We start from the raw sequence: 16,129 nt of genomic DNA on the forward strand, positions 1-16,129 counted from the left end.
GCATGGGGCGGGGCTGGTGCCCACAGGCCCTGGAGGACAGCGGTGGGTCCCCGTCATACCAGGAGATGCAGTGAACAGAGGGCAGGCACACAAAGCCTGGTGGCGTGAGCTGACACCCGCCTGCTCTGGGCACCCCATGTCACCAGCCCGTTTGGGGACGATGCAGTCCAGCCGCGGCCATCCCTGCAGCTGAGAGAGCCCAGGCTCCCCCTGTCCCTGAGGCCGGCCCCGCCTCTGGTCCAGAGCAACCCCCGTCCTCGGAAGCGCTGTGAGGAGCTCAGCACAACCCCTTTTCCAAATGCTGCTCCCAACCCCGCGACCCAGGACGGGGGCGGACGGAACAGCCCTGTCCACATTCCTCCACCAGGGCGGCTGCCACGCAGGCCCGGATGCCAGACCCACATAGCTGGGGTGCTCCCACGGCACTCGGGGCCCCGGCATCTGAGCCAGGGCACCGGCCAGGGGCTCACACCCACCAACGGGTGCAGGCAGCCCCAGGGCAGCCTCCTGCTGTCGGGCCCCCGGCTGCCTCACCCCAGCACCACGCTGGCGGGGCCCCGTGTGGGCAGGGAGCCCCACGGAAACCAGGCCAAGGCTGCCTGGTTAGACAGGACCCAACTCGGGACACCTGCGTGTGTCTGCCCGGCACTGGCTCTCTTGCCTGAGAACTCTTTTAAAAACTAAGGAAGAAAAAATCATCATAAGTGACCCAGGGATGAAACGGCCCCTGCTGTGTAGGTGAAGCTCACCCAACATCCTAGTTGAAGGTCCACTGAGGACCAGCCCACACCTGGCCAGATGCCCGGCGGCAAGGAACTGCCTGGGCCCAGGGACCCACGTGGCCGGTGACTCCCACGTCCGTGGCCTGTCTGGGAGGTTGGTGGCGCTCCCACCATGGATGGAGCCCGAGGGTTTGCAAGACCACCGGCCCGCCCAGCAGAGCCAGGCCAGGCGCGCTGCGTAGGGGCCACAGAGAGTGGACAGCAACTTTAGCTGCTGGCCAGTCACTGAAGTCACTTCATTTTCTAGCAAAAGGAATGACAGAAGGTGTTTCCATACCTCCCAGAGGGGGGCAGAAACTCCCCCACCCCCAGGTTTCGTTCTAGGAGGGGACCCAGCCGCACCAGCAGGTCAGGACAGGACTGGGCCCTGGGGAAGGAGAAGGGGAGGCTGCTGCAGCCGGGAGGGGCGCAGGGGGGGGCCTCCCCAGCACAGGGGTCTTCGAGTCGTGTGCCGTTCACATACAAGCCGCTGCTGATAGACAAGCCGTCCGAGTTTACCCAGGGGAAGGAGGGACAAACGGCATGACAGGCCTGTGTGGGGAGGTCGGGGTGTGAGTCAGGTGGCGGGGGGCGGGTCTGCGGGCGGGGCCCCGGCACATCTGCCCAGAGGCCCGGCAGGTTTATAGCAGCAGCCTGGGTGCCCGGCGCACTGGAGCCTCCGAGTCACCGAGCAGCATGCTCCGTGCCCTGCTTCTCCTGCCCAGCCTCCTGGGGGCCGCCCTGGCCAGCCCCGTCCAGGGGGCCCAGGAGTGCGCCCGGGGCTCGGCGGTGTGGTGTCGGGACCTGCAGGCGGCCGCCAGGTGCGGGGCCGTGGGGCACTGCCGGAGCGCCGTCTGGAGCAAGCCCACCCTCAGGACCCTGCCCTGTGACGTGTGCCTGAACGTGGTGGCCGCCGCCGGCAACGGGCTGAACCCCAACGCTACGGAGACCGACGTCCTGGCTTTGGTGACCAAGACCTGTGAGTGGCTTCCCAGCCAGAACTCCTCGGCCAAATGCAAGGAGATGGTGGACGCCCACAGCCCGGCCGTCCTGGACATGCTCTCGGAGGACCCGGACAGCGCGCCCGCACAGGTGTGCGCCGCCCTCACCCTCTGCCAGCGGCTGCAGAGGCTCCCGGGCGCCCCGGGGCCGCTCTCTGAGGAGGACACAGCCGAGGTCGTGGCCCCCTTCATGGCCCACAGACCCCTCGGCCTCCAGCCCACGCAGACCCCTGAGGACGCCGTGTGCCAAGAGTGTGTCCGGCTGGTCACACAGCTCCAGGATGCGGTTGGGTCCAACCTGTCGTACCTGGCGGAAGCCACCACGCAGGAGCAGTGTAAGTCCCTGGGCCCGAGCCTGGCCCCGCTCTGCGAGAACTACATCCTTCGCTACCTCAGCCCCGCCGAGCAGATGCGGGGACTCGTCCTGCCCAAGGAGGCCTGCGGGCAGGGGGGCTTCTGCGAGGGGCTGCGGACGCCCGCTGCGGAAGGGGCCTCCTCCCTGGAGCCGATGTCCGCCAGGAAGGGCGGGGCCCAGAAGGCCGGGCTGACCTGCGAGGTGTGTCTGGAGGTGATCCAGGAGCTGGACCAGTGGCTGGACTCCAGCAGCACCGAGACCTTGATCAGCCAGGCCCTGGAGCGCGTCTGCTCCGTGATGCCCAAGTCCATCGTCCAGCCCTGCGTCACCATGGTGGACACCTACACCCCGGCCCTGGTGCAGTTCGTGTCCAAGACCTCGCCGGACAACGTGTGCAAGGCCATCCGGCTCTGCGGCGGCGGCCGGCGGCAGGCCCGGGCCGTCCACGGCGCCCAGGGCACCACCCCGCCCCCCCTGCTGGACGCGGAGAGCCAGGGCAGCTTCTGCAACGGGTGCAAGAGGCTGCTGGGCGTGTCCGCCCGCAACCTGGAGCGCAAGAGCACCAAGCGCAACATCCTGCAGGCCTTCAAGGGCGGCTGCGGCATCCTGCCGCTCCCCTACCTGATCCAGTGCCACCGCTTCGTGGACCAGTACGAGCCCGTGCTCTTCGCCACCCTCACGGAGATGATGGATCCCGCCACCCTGTGCGCCAAGGTGGGCGCCTGCCACCCGCCCCGGGCCCCGCTGCTGGGCACCGACCAGTGCGTCATGGGCCCGAGCTTCTGGTGTGCCACGCAGGAGTCGGCCGAGATGTGCGACGCCGTGGAGCACTGCCAGCGTCACATGTGGAGGGTGACACGCTTCCACGGCCAAGAGCACGCGTGATCGCGGCCACCAGCCCCGCCCCCCCATGCCTGCCGGTGCCCCCCCCCCAGCACGTGGGTGCTGCCCCCTCCCCATTTCCCGGGTCAGAATCGAGGCTCTGGGCAGGGAGGCTGCACAGGAGCAGGGCGGAGGTCTGCACACCCATCCTGACGGCGGCGCCCTTGGGACTGTCCCCCGTGGTCGGGAACAGCCTGCTGCGCACGGCCCCGCCCCGGCTGACCGCCCCTCACCGTCCATCGCTGTGATGGGCCTGCTGGGCGGGGGCCCGTCGTGGCCTCTGCTGCCCCCTCTGTGCCCGGCTGATGAACACCCCCGCTGTGAGCCGCCTGGCGTCCCGGCTGGGGTGATCAGAGGTGGGGGGGGAGCAGAGAGCAGGTAAGAGAGGCCATCATAGGTGGGCCCATCCCTCTCGTCAAACAGCTGGGGCTGGGGACTGCGTCTCATCCAGTCACCATCACTGGGTCAGCCCAGACCTTCTCAACCCAGGGTCCCGGGAGGTGGCCCTGAAGGTGTGCGGTGTGCATGAGGTGTGAGTATCTGTGGGCCTTTCTGGGCAGGGGCTGGTGCCCTGACCACATCTCCCAGGGGTCAGAGCCTGGGCTCAGAGCAGCCCATCCTCTGCCCACCACGGGCCCCCAGACAGCCCGCCGCCCTGGTCACCGGCAGAGGGGACGCTGTGCTGTCCTGAGGAGGAAGGAAAGAGTGCTCAGGGTCTGGACTGGCCTCTGGGGCTGTGGAGCCGCTCAGTGGTGAGCAGATCTCTCCACCGGCCGCAGCCTCCGTCCCCCGATCTGTGGAATGATCAGACGTGTCTCGTGAAGACAGTGACACAATTCCAGGTGTCCCAGAGCCCCCCACCCCGCCCCGCACCCAAAGGCCACGCCCGTCAGTCCTCTGGGATCAGCAAAACCCGGCCTGGGGTCCTCAGAAGAATCCGGCGTGCAAGTACAGAATAAACCTGAGCGTCCTCAATCGCTGTCTGCCGTGTCCTCATTCTCAGGGCAGACCTGCTCCACGAGCTGGGCAACCCGCCCTCTTCTCTGCCTGGCCCCGGTATCCCCTCCTACGGGAAGCCTTCCTTGATGCTCTCTGCCTGGTTTAAGACGCCTACTGTTTCTCTCATGTGGTGTTGTCATTATCGGTCTCCTCAGCACAACACAGGCCCTCTGGGGACAGCACGGGTTGTGACCCCACTGTGTCCCGTGCCCGGCACCAGGCCGGCATACAGTAAGTGGTCCAACATTTGTATTTCCTATGACGTCTGGCCAGGTGAAGCCTAGCGGCCACCTTCTAATGAACCCTATGGACAAGAGAGGATAGGGGCCCAGCCTGGGTGGGAAGGGACGTGAGTGGGCGTCCTTTCCTGAGAGGCCACACCTGAGCACTTAGGTAAATGTCCCAGGCCCCATCCATTGTCCCCAGAACAACAGGTGTGCATGGCCTGTTTCCGGACTCCTCGACGCTGGTGAATGGTGGCTGACTTGAGCCCGCTGGTCAGCCCTGTGAGGACAGCAAAGGGCTGGCGCTTGTGCTGCCCACCCGACCCGAGGGCCCAGATGTGGCCACAGGAAGCCACAACAAACCAGAGAGGTTCAGCAACGGCCCCAGATCACACAGCCAGCAGGTGATGGAGCCAAGAGTCCGGGGCCCTGAGCTTCTGACCTTCACTCCCACTGCACCCAAGAAGCTGGAGTTCAATCCTGACTCCACCCCTGGGTGACCTCTGCCTCATTTTCTCATTCTTAAAGTTCCTAAAGGTATTGTCCTCACTTTCAGAGCGGGGCGGTCCTCAGCAGGACTGGTGACAGAGGTGGCAGGAGGGCCAGCTCCCAGCAGACACAGGGCCCGGGAGGGGGTCTTGTAAAAACCTCCTCCTCCCATAGACGCCTGTCTGTCCACCTCGGCCGCCGGCCTTTGAAAGTGTTCTCGTCACCGTTTTCCGTTTGCATATCTTCCTCTTAACACGCGGGGGGACTCTCGGTCTGACGCAGCCATCTACTCTCCTCGGGGAGCCCCTCTCTGCTCTCCTGGCTTTATCGCTCTCTCATCAAATTCCTTCTAGATGAGAAAGCAGAGACTGGGGGGGGTGTTAGCTGATGGGGGGCCCCGAGGGGGGCGTGCAGGGGCGCCGGGACTATCCCCATCAAACAGCCCAGGCCTCGATGGCCGTTGGGGGGGGGTCCTCCTTCCTGCAGAACTGTGTCCCCTGTCACCAACCAGCAAGGTCGGTTCTGGTCCCCACCCGACACTCCCTAGCTCTGCCACCACCCTCCCTTCCTCAGCTGTCACCCGCACGGGGAAAGCCACTGACATCACTTCTTCATCTCGTCCGGGGTCTGCCTCCCCTGCAGACAGGACCAGGGACTCGCCTCGGGGGTCCCCACTGCACTCCCATCCGCTAGGACGGGGAGGCACAGGCCCGTGAAATGAATTAACAAACGCCAGCTCATGTCATCACTGTCTTCAGTCCAAACGTCCCCCTGTTCTGGCCTTGATGGGCAGGGGCCAATGAGGGCTGGACGTCACCCCAGGCTCAGACATTTCTGAGAGAGGGCTGAGCCGTGGTCGGACCTCCCAGGAATAAAATACAGACACTCCATCCCAACCGGTTCCGCTCAGTGCCCACAGCCTTCCTAGGGACTCTGCGCTGACCAGGGCACAGCCACGGCAGCTGGGCTGCGTCCCGAGGAGCTGGAGTGGACAGCTGGCCGGGGCCTGGGCTGCGCGCAGGGATTCGCTTCCTCCCCAGACGGCCCTCCAGGCGGAGCCCCGGGGAGTCCGGCAACGTCTGGACGCCCCTCCCCCACAGCAGTCACTCCAGGCAGAGCCCCGGGGAGTCCGGCAACGTCTGGACGCCCCTCCCCCACGGCGGTCACTCCAGGCAGAGCCCCGGGGAGTCCGGCAACGTCTGGACGCCCCTCCCCCACGGCGGTCACTCCAGGCGGAGCCCCCGGGGAGTCCGGCAACGTCTGGACGCCCCTCCCCCACGGCGGTCACTCCAGGCGGAGCCCCGGGGAGTCCGGCAACGTCTGGACGCCCCTCCCCCACGGCGGTCACTCCAGGCGGAGCCCCGGGGAGTCCGGCAACGTCTGGACGCCCCTCCCCCACGGCGGTCACTCCAGGCGGAGCCCCGGGGAGTCCGGCAACGTCTGGACGCCCCTCCCCCACGGCGGTCACTGTCAGAGCCAGCATTGCAGGGTCTCTGAATCGTGGGCACGCCCCAGCTCTGTGGCTTCCCATGTCCCCACCCCACTGCTGTCCCCTTTGCTCCACTCAGGCGGTCTGGCTTAGCCCTCCCTGCAGAGATGGGGGGCGGTGGGCGCAGGAGGCCAGGACCCGCCTTGGGCACCATTCCTTCTGTGCCACTCCCAGCCAGGGTGACACGGGCTGGTGAGGAGGGGACGCCACACATCTGTGGCCCGGAGGGGGCGCTGTCCTGCCTGAAGCAAGACCACACTGAGCACTTGGCTGCAACACAGAGAACAGGGTGGAAAGAGCCACATCCCCTCACTCAGCCTCAGGGCCCCCCCCCCCACCCCCGCACAAGTCGCTCTCCCCCCCCAAAGAACAGGGTGGAAAGAGCCACATCCCCTCACTCAGCCTCAGGGGTCCCCCCACCCCCGCACAAGTCGCTCTCCCCCGAACGGGAGCCCCCCGAGTAGAGTGCTGCGCACCCCACACACAAATACAGTCGCCCGTAACACTATCCTCGAGGCTCCAACCGGCCAGGAGTGTGCCCAGGACAGGCCGCGCTCTCCAGACCAGGCTCCAGTGGAGGGGCCCTGCTGTGCCGCGGGCAAGTGTCCGGAGCTCACGGACCGCCAGGCCCCGCCCCCGGGCTCCGGCCACACCCAGCCGACCTCCACTGGACAGCCCAGCTTCCGCGGCCTCCCCGGGCAGGCTGCCCTCATCGCCCCATGGCTCAGAGAGCCCCCAGGTTCCCCGCATCTCCCGTTACCAGAGCCAGGCCTGACTGAGCGTGACGGGCATTTCTGAGACAGACAGGCGTCCTGGGAGACATGCAGCAGAGCTTAGAGAGACGGGTCACACAGTCCCAGGACCTCCAGCAAGTTTCTCAGCAAAAGCCTCCGTTTCCCTGGGAGTGTAACACAGAGAGCAAAGGCACCCCTCCCTCGGGATCCGTCTGAGGATGAAGCGGGTGGCCGGGTCGCAGCTGACCCCAGCCAGCCACACACACGGCAGTCGCAGCTGACCCCAGCCAGCCACACACACGGCAGTCGCAGCTGACCCCAGCCAGCCACACACACGGCAGTCGCAGCTGACCCCAGCCAGCCACACACACACGGCAGCACACTCGCGCCGGCCCCTCGGCTGGATGAGACCCCAGCCCCCCGAGTTCCGTGCCCTCAGAGCCGCAGGGAGCTCCCTCTCCCTCCCACTGCCGACGGGGCACCCGCAGGGCCCAAGTTCACCTGCTGGCCAGATGTCCACACACACCTGCCTGTTGAGTCCAGTCTAAATTCTTTTTAAAATAACATTTATTGATTTCAGCGAGAGAGGAAGGAAGAGAGAGAGAGAGAGAGAGAAAGAGAAACATCAATCTGTTCCTGTATGTGCCCTGACCAGGGTTCAAACCAGCAACCTCTGTGCTTTGGCACAATGTTCTAACCAACCGAGTCATCTGCCAGGGCATCCAGTCTAAATTCTGATCATAGACTCAGGGGCAGAGGGCGATAAGGGGAGGGGGAGGGAGGAAGTGGTGGTGGGGGTCTTCTCTTCTCCAACAGAAGTGTTCTTGGGATTTCTATCCAGAAAGCAGAACTTACATCACTTTGGCTCTTGACAGCTGAGCCCAGGGCCCGCCCACAGGTACGGAGTGTGAGCCAGGGAGGTCAGCCCTGGCCAGGGGGACTATCACAGCCACCCCAGACTCTCCAGCGGGCTCAGGGCCACCAGGCAGCCCCCCAACCTGAGTGTTGGCTCACAGACGATGGGAAAAGATGTGTGAGGAATACGGCCTCGGCCCAGAGATCTCTTCCCAAGATAAACACGGGCTGGCCCAATCATAGACCCCTCCCCCCGCCCCCCACAGCCCACTGCGGTCTGCAGCCAAATGCCGCAGCCACCAGGCAAGTTTTACGTGAGATTCCTGGGTGGGGGGGGAGAACGTGCTGACCAGTAACTGAAAACCACAACATTCCTGTCTCTCCTGAGTCCCTTGGAGAAGAGACCAAGGGGTCACCCCACTGGGGACCTGGGCTCCGGGCCGAACTCCCCAGGACGGGCCCACTTCTCTGTGCCTCAGTTTCCCTTCCCTAAACAAAGAGGTTGGTGTAGAAGATAGGGACAGAGCACAAACTCCCCCAGGACCCGGGGGTTGGGGACAGTGGCTGGACAGAGGCCCTGCCGGCAGGCTCCCTGGCAGCCCCCTATGGTGGCCCTGGGCGAACCTCAGGGGCCCCTCCCTCCAATCTCTCCAGAGGTCAGAACCCCGGGCTGCTAGTGTGAAATCTCGACATTCTTCAGTGCTGACAGCTCTCGGTAACACACTCTGAAAGTCCTGCTCCGGCCAAACCAAACAAGCCGGGAGATAAGGCCTGGCTGCGGGGCCGCCACCAGCCGGTGACCTCACAGGCAGGCCGCGAGTCGTCAGCTGGAAAGAATGCCGCGTCCCGAGGGGGCCTCCTGGCAGCCCTGCGGCCCTCTGACGGACGGGGAGCCCTGCTCCTTCCTCTCTGGTTCCCGCCGAGCACCCTGGGACGTGGCTGGAACGGCGCTGGTGCTGCGTTCCAGAGCTCTCCTCTGTCGGGAGCGGGAGCAGGCCCGGGTGTCAGGAGGTCGCTTATTTAGGACAGCAGAGTAACGCAAGGGGAGTTTCACCACTCCCAAACCAGTTCCTCAGGTTGACCCTCCCACGGGGAGGGGCTTGGTTAGGAAACCCCGGGACAAAAGAGGGGAGGGAGGGAGGCCCCTTCCATGGGGCTCTAGTTCAATGTCACCAACAGATAGAGAGAAGCTCCGTGCATTGCCCAAAGCCACTCGGGCCAATCCCCTGGAATTCCAGGGCCATCAGGGGACAGGGAGGGGGACATCCCTGGACCAGTTGGTTGTAGGTAATTTGGGTTTAAAAGAACCTGGAATGTGAACTGATGAAGAAAGCAGTGGAGGGGTCAGGGGCAGCCCCTCGAAGCCAACCCCACGCATCCCGCCCCAAGCCCAGCCCTCCGGGGCCAAGACAAGGGGAGGGCGGGGTCCGTTCCACTGTCCTGCTGCAGCTGCACCCACACAGGGAGAAACAGCGCCCCTGCCGGCTCTGCAGGAGGGGAGCAAGCACTTCACCTCCAGGAGGTGGTGAGTAGGCAGCCACAGAGACCTTCCCGGGGCAGGTGGGAGCGGGTCCCTGGTGACAGCGGACTTGCCCGGGCCTGAGAGGCACATGGCAAGCACCCACATTTCCCAGCACAGCACCCACGTTTCCCAGGGCTGACAGGGCTCTAGCCCCTCACCCTGCAGAGACCCTCCTAGGAGAAGGAGGTTGTGGGCCGAGCAGCTGCCTGAGGGAGCCGGCCCTGCTGGGTGACATTCCTGCCACCACCAGGAATTTGTGGCCAGCCAAGAGGAGGGGGCTGCTGCCAACACGCGGTGACTTCGGGCAAGCCGCGAGACCTCTCTGCGCCTCGTTTCTCCACCTGGTGCAGAGGGCCGTGTCCACCCGGGTTTTACAGCCAAGAGGCGGGGCCTGGCGTCCACACTGGGAGACAAAGGCAGGAAAGCCAAAGGGCCGTCTCAGGGCCACCCGTGCTCGGGCCAGGACCTCCCAGGCGACGGACTGAGCTCTCCGACCCTTTCTGCCCCGGATACACCAGTGTCAGAGGGTCTTCTGGAGGGAGATGCGATTATCACCCCGCTGTTCAGAAGAGGAGCCAGAGACCGGCTCACAGCAGCTCACAGCAGCCAGCTGGAGCCGAGGACAGGGCACATCTTGAAGGATAGTGACGGTACAGCTAACGTTGCCTCTGACTTCCCGTGAGCCTGGCCACTGGCTACCTACCGTCCGTCCATCATCTCACCGGTCCCAACCGCCCTGGAGATGCTGCTGTTCCCATGTTACAGATGGGGGTCACCTGTGCTCAGAGAGGGGAGGTGACTTCCCCAAGGTCACACACCTAATAGGGCAGAGCCTGGAGGAGCTCCTGGCTGGTCGGTCAGAGAGCCTGTGCCGTCGCCCCTGCTGGGTGGTCTTCAGGAGAGAAGCCACGGAAAAGCTCTGAGAGCAGGGAGTTCCTGGGAGAGGAGAAGCGAGATGTGGCGGCACACGGTGCAGGGGACAGGCGGCTGCCCACCGGCCGGGACCGTGTGAGGTGCCCTGAGGGTGGATGGCGGCACACGGTGCAGGGGACAGGCGGCTGCCCACCGGCCCAGACCGTACGAGGTGCCCTGAGGGGTGGATGGCGGCACACGGTGCAGGGGACAGGCGGCTGCCCACCGGCCGGGACCGTGTGAGGTGCCCTGAGGGTGGATGGCGGCACACGGTGCAGGGGACAGGCGGCTGCCCACCGGCCGGGACAGTGCGAGGTGCCCTGAGGGTGGATGGCGGCACACGGTGCAGGGGACAGGCGGCTGCCCACCGGCCCAGACCGTACGAGGTGCCCTGAGGGGTGGGTGGTGGCACACGAAGCAGGGGACAGGCGGCTGCCCACCGGCCGGGACAGTGCGAGGTGCCCTGAGGGTGGATGGCGGCACACGGTGCAGGGGACAGGCGGCTGCCCACCGGCCCAGACCGTACGAGGTGCCCTGAGGGGTGGGTGGTGGCACACGAAGCAGGGGACAGGCGGCTGCCCACCGGCCGGGACAGTGCGAGGTGCCCTGAGGGCGGGTGGTAGCACACGGAGCAGGGGACAGGTGGCTGCCCACCAGCCGGGACAGTGCGAGGTGCCCTGAGGGCAGGTGGCGGCACACGGAGCAGGGGACAGGCGGCTGCCCACAGGCCGGGACAGTGCGAGGTGCCCTGAGGGCGGGTGGCGGCACACGGAGCAGGGGACAGGCGGCTGCCCACCGGCCTGGACCGTGCGAAGTGCCCTGAGGGCGGGTGGCGGCACACGGTGCAGGGGACAGGTGGCTGCCCACCAGCCGGGACAGTGCGAGGTGCCCTGAGGGCAGGTGGCGGCACACGGAGCAGGGGACAGGCGGCTGCCCACCGGCCGGGACAGTGCGAGGTGCCCTGAGGGCGGGTGGCGGCACACGGAGCAGGGGACAGGCGGCTGCCCACCGGCCCGGACCGTGCGAGGTGCCCTGAGGGCGGGTGGCGGCACACGGTGCAGGGGACAGGCGGCTGCCCACCGGCCTGGACAGTGCGAGGTGCCCTGAGGGCGGGTGGCGGCACACGGAGCAGGGGACAGGCGGCTGCCCACCACCCCGGACCGGGCGAGGTGCCCTGAGGGCGGGTGGCGGCGGACGAGGAGGAATGGCGCTGTTCCCGATCCGCACGAGCTTCCAGCTGACGGCACAGGCAGCCCCCGAGCAGGCGCTCCACAAATGTCTGAATACGGGAAACCAGCCCAGCTCCTCCTCCTCCAGGACCGCCCAGCCTCCTGTCCATGTCCCGGGGCCACCAGCCGAAGGCGTCCTGGCCTCAGAGCCCCTCACCTGCTCCACACGCCCTGGAGCCTCCGCGGACCCTCCAGCCCGCGTTGGATTGGAAGGGGCTGTTCCCTCTCGGACTCCTCTCCTCAGGACAGGTCCTGGCCTGCAGGCAGTGACCACAGGGAGCAGAGGTCAGGAGTAGAGACAGAGGTCAAGGGTCACACCCTGGAAGAGTGGGTCCCTCCCCCCATAACTGACACCACCTCTGCTTAGCAGAACTCCGAGAGGAAACAAGTGGGTGAAACTGGCTTAGAGACAGAGAGTGACCTGCCTAAGGTCACTTAGACTGGGACACGGCAGAATTAGGTGCCTTTCACTCTCCCAGACTGTAACAATCCTCAGTTGTCACCCCCAAACAAAACAGCCTCTATGCGCAGTGGCCCCCTTACCAAGCCGACGACCACGCCCATCACACGCCCGCAGCTCCTCTCTGTAGCCGAGGGACAGGCACTGAGGTTCCCGCACCGCCGACCCTCCCGAGGCCACGCCCCCGCCGCCACGCCCCCCGGAGGCTGTGCGTCCCCATAGCAGGTTTATGGCCCCATCCTTCAAAGTGTACTCAAGCGAGGTTTATTACATAATAGAAAACAAAGGCAGGGTTTTTTTTTCATATGTTTCCCACTCAGGGAGTTTTATTAAAGTGCAGTAAATCTCCAGGGCAGACTGGGACTCTAACGCGAAGGGCAGGAGAGCTAGCTCTGTTCTGCAGACCACGGGGACGGGGGGAGTATAATGGTCTGGATCCCACAGCAGACTCAGCCCCTCTGGTGACCACAAAGCCCAGGACTCTGCACTCAGCTAGGTCCCGGAGGGCAAGGGCACATGAGGCTTCGAGCTCCAAGCTCCTCGTCACACACACCCCGACAGGGCGCTCCGTCAGCTGGCCCGGCCATGCCAGCCCCCCTGCGCCCTGCGCCTGCATCCCATGGCCCTGCACACGCTGCAGCCACGTAACTGCTCCAACCCTCTGGTCCATGCGTAGCGCCCCACCGCCTGCAGGACGGAGTGCCACCCTCTTGGGCTGGCACATGGAGCCTCCTTGGCCCCGCGCCCTCTGGACTCACCGGCACCGTCTCCCGGCACACTCTGGTCACTTCTCATTTTAACTACTCCAAACTCCTCAGGATTCCTCCCACACCAGGCTCGTGCATGCCTCTGTGTTTCTGCAAGTCAACGTAATGCTTCCTCTGTTCTAAAATGCCTTTCCCCTGCCTGTCTGCCTGGAAAACTCCTACTCACCCTTCAAAGCCTCCTCTGAAATGCCCACTTACCCTCTCCCGTGGGTTCCTCAGCACTAGGTGTGGGCACCCCCCACCCATCAGTCTCTTCCTCTCTAACAAGGCTGGTGTCTCATTCACGGCCAATCCTAAGACCCAGCAAAGTGCTAACATGCTCAAGAAGTGTTTTCAGGGTTCAGTGAACTGAAATTGTGTCTTGACATCTCCAGTTCAATCTTGGGCATCCCAGTCAGGCCTCCCCTTCTGCAGAGACACAGAGACGACCAGAGACCACTACCTCTGGATGCCTTCATGCCCTGTGCGGTCAGTACAATAATGGAACCCTGAACATTGTTTGCACCCTAAAGCCTGGAGCCGGAGCAGATAGATGTATTACCTCATGGGCAAAAGGGACTTTGCCGACGGGACTAAGTTAAGAACGTTGCATTGAGGACATCATCTTGGGTTATGCGAATGAACCCGATCTAACCACAGGGGATCCTTAAAAGGGAGATCCTTTCTGAGCTCTGGTCAGAGGAAGAGGTGGGAAAACCAAGTGGCCGGAGAGTGGACCCCGCCGGCTGTGAGGGGGGAGGATGGGCTGGGAGCCGGATTGCAGGCGGCCCCCAGAGGCTGGGACCCGCCAGGGAGCGGGGTTCTCCCCTGGAGTCTCGGGGGTGGGCGGAGCAGCCCCTGCAGCACCACAATCTGAGCCAGGGAGACCCACGCCAGACGGCTGCCCTCCAGGACCGGATGACGACACACCTCCGCTGTTTTAGGCCACAGAGTTTGTGGCAGTGTGTGACAGCAGCACCAAAGAGGGAGCGCCTGCCCCGTGCTCCAGCCTGGCTGCTCCCCACGGGGGTCCCCTAACCCCGGGCGCTTCCCTTCCCCGCTCCACCTGCCCTTCTGGGCCTGGTGAACCTCTGCTCGCCCGCCCTTCAGAACCCACTTCCCAGGTTCCCTCTCTCGGGACTCTGCCCCGGCAGGCCCTGCGTGCACATTCTGGAGGGCGTCATCTTGGATTCTCTGTCCTCCAACTGGGTGGCACGATTCTGGAGGGCAAACGCCAGGGTTCGGTTCAGCCTGAGTCTCGGGTGCCGAGAACCGCGCCTGGTGCACGGCGGGATGTCGGGAAGCACCTGGTCAACGATGGGGCCGCGGGCGGGCGGGCGGGCACAGGGGGTGTCAAGGTCGGGGCGTGTAGGGGGGTGTCAAGGTCGGGGCGTGTAGGGGGGTGTCAAGGTCGGGGCGTGTAGGGGGGTGTCAAGGTCGGGGCGTGTAGGGGGGTGTCAAGGTCGGGGCGTGTGTCCAGGCGGGATCTGTAGACCCCGGAGGTGCCCCCTTGCCCTGCTGCCCCCGCTGTCCTTCAGCTAGAGGTGCGGCTGCCCTAGGAACAGCGGGGGGGGGGCGGCAGGTCCTCTCCCACTTATAGGCGCTGCTCCCACTAAATGTCACCTGTAACGTCTCCGCTCCCTGGTACCCTCAGTGACAGCCTCAGAGACAAACCCTCCACACGCCCTGGGATCCGACATGCGGGAAAGGAAGTCCACACTTCTGAGCTCGTCCTGAGAACATCGTCAGAGGTGTGGGGACATCGTGTGCGCGGGCCTGTCACCAATGGCTTTCCACGAGTCTCCCTGCTCGCTCGCTCACGGAAACAGACAGGACGCCGGCGCCTGAGAGCGAGGAGCTGGCTAAGTAAACACCGCCTCCCTCCGCGGCCACCAAACGCGGCAGGTCCGGAAACACGCAGGAGCTCCGGGAAATGTTTAATGCATGATATTAAATTGGGATACAAAATTTATAAAGCGTGGATATATTTGCATCCTAAAAAGACCGGTAGAATATTCATCTCGCATACGAACAGCGGATTAACACCGGGAATGGTTTTTATATCTCATTCACTCCATAGTTTTTCAAAATTCCTACGATGCGCATGTATTATAATTTTATAAATCAGGCGCTTTTGTGGGAGCGGGGGAGAATTTTCTGGAGAGGAATTTAGAGACACCTTCACCACGAATCCCTGTGACAGGGCTCAGGACGTGAGGCAGCTCCTGCTTAGGGGCGACGTCCGTGGTCAGCGGTGATTCACAAGCGAGGCTCGGTGGGTTTCCGTTCGCTCAGGAAACCCCGGGCGCACACCTGCTCCAGAGCTCCTGCTGCTGCCGAGACACAGGGAACCCCCCTCCCGGAGGAGAGAGGAGCAGGGGCCATGGGGCCAGGTCTGGGAGAGCCCAGAGCAGGTGCCTGCCCCACACGGAAGGGCTCCCGGAGGAGACAGGAGCAGGGGCCATGGGGCCAGGTCTGGGAGAGCCCAGAGCAGGCGCCTGCCCCACACGGAAGGGCTCCCGGAGGAGACAGGAGCAGGGGCCGTGCGTGGGGCCAGGTCTGGGAGAGCCCAGAGCAGGCGCCTGCCCCACACGGAAGGGCTCCCGGAGGAGACAGGAGCAGGGGCCGTGCGTGGGGCCAGGTCTGGGAGAGCCCAGAGCAGGCGCCTGCCCCACACGGAAGGGCTCCCGGAGGAGACAGGAGCAGGGGCCGTGCGTGGGGCCAGGTCTGGGAGAGCCCAGAGCAGGCGCCTGCCCCACACGGAAGGGCTCCCGGAGGAGACAGGAGCAGGGGCCGTGCGTGGGGCCAGGTCTGGGAGAGCCCAGAGCAGGCGCCTGCCCCACACGGAAGGGCTCCCGGAGGAGACAGGAGCAGGGGCCGTGCGTGGGGCCAGGTCTGGGAGAGCCCAGAGCAGGTGCCTGCCCCACACGGAAGGGCTCCCGGAGGAGACAGGAGCAGGGGCCGTGGGGCCAGGTCTGGGAGAGCCCAGAGCAGGTGCCTGCCCCACACGGAAGGGCTCCCGGAGGAGACAGGAGCAGGGGCCGTGCGTGGGGCCAGGTCTGGGAGAGCCCAGAGCAGGTGCCTGCCCCACACGGAAGGGCTCCCGGAGGAGGGGCCGTCTGAGCACAGTGGAGACTGGGACAGGGAGGCAGGGAGGAACCCTTGAGGCCCCTGCTGCTGAGGCCCGGGAGAGGGGAGGACGGGGGCCCACAGAGAGGCCGCTGGTCAGATGGAGGCAGTGAGGGGTGGGGCAGAGAACTCCAGAGGAGAACCCACAAGAGTCAGGATCAGTGAGATGGATCTCGGTTAAATGAGGGCCCGAGAATCAGATCATGACCTCCAACCTCACAGGCTGCCCCTCGCCGCTGACCACCTGCCTCCCATTTCTCAAAAAGGCCTCCGAGACGATCAATCGTACGGACTGGGAAGCCAGGTCACGGGCTTCAAACGCACAGAGTCGCCTGTGGGGGG

General features: G+C 64.9%; 2 protein-coding genes across 2 annotated transcripts in view; one reads left to right on the plus strand and one right to left on the minus strand.

Moving 5' to 3' along the window:
- Positions 1-16,129, minus strand: part of SORCS2 (sortilin related VPS10 domain containing receptor 2) — a 352,373-nt gene that overhangs the window by 157,177 nt on the left and 179,067 nt on the right. The gene's annotated exons all lie outside the window — the stretch shown is intronic.
- On the plus strand, positions 1,437-3,964 carry PSAPL1 (prosaposin like 1). Its single transcript, XM_066384999.1, has one exon. It carries the CDS (start codon positions 1,458-1,460, stop codon positions 3,000-3,002), a length of 1,545 nt encoding a protein of 514 aa, XP_066241096.1. The 5' UTR covers positions 1,437-1,457; the 3' UTR covers positions 3,003-3,964.

This window comes from Saccopteryx leptura, chromosome 5 (assembly GCF_036850995.1).
Source record: "Saccopteryx leptura isolate mSacLep1 chromosome 5, mSacLep1_pri_phased_curated, whole genome shotgun sequence".
Classification (NCBI taxonomy): domain Eukaryota; kingdom Metazoa; phylum Chordata; class Mammalia; order Chiroptera; family Emballonuridae; genus Saccopteryx; species Saccopteryx leptura.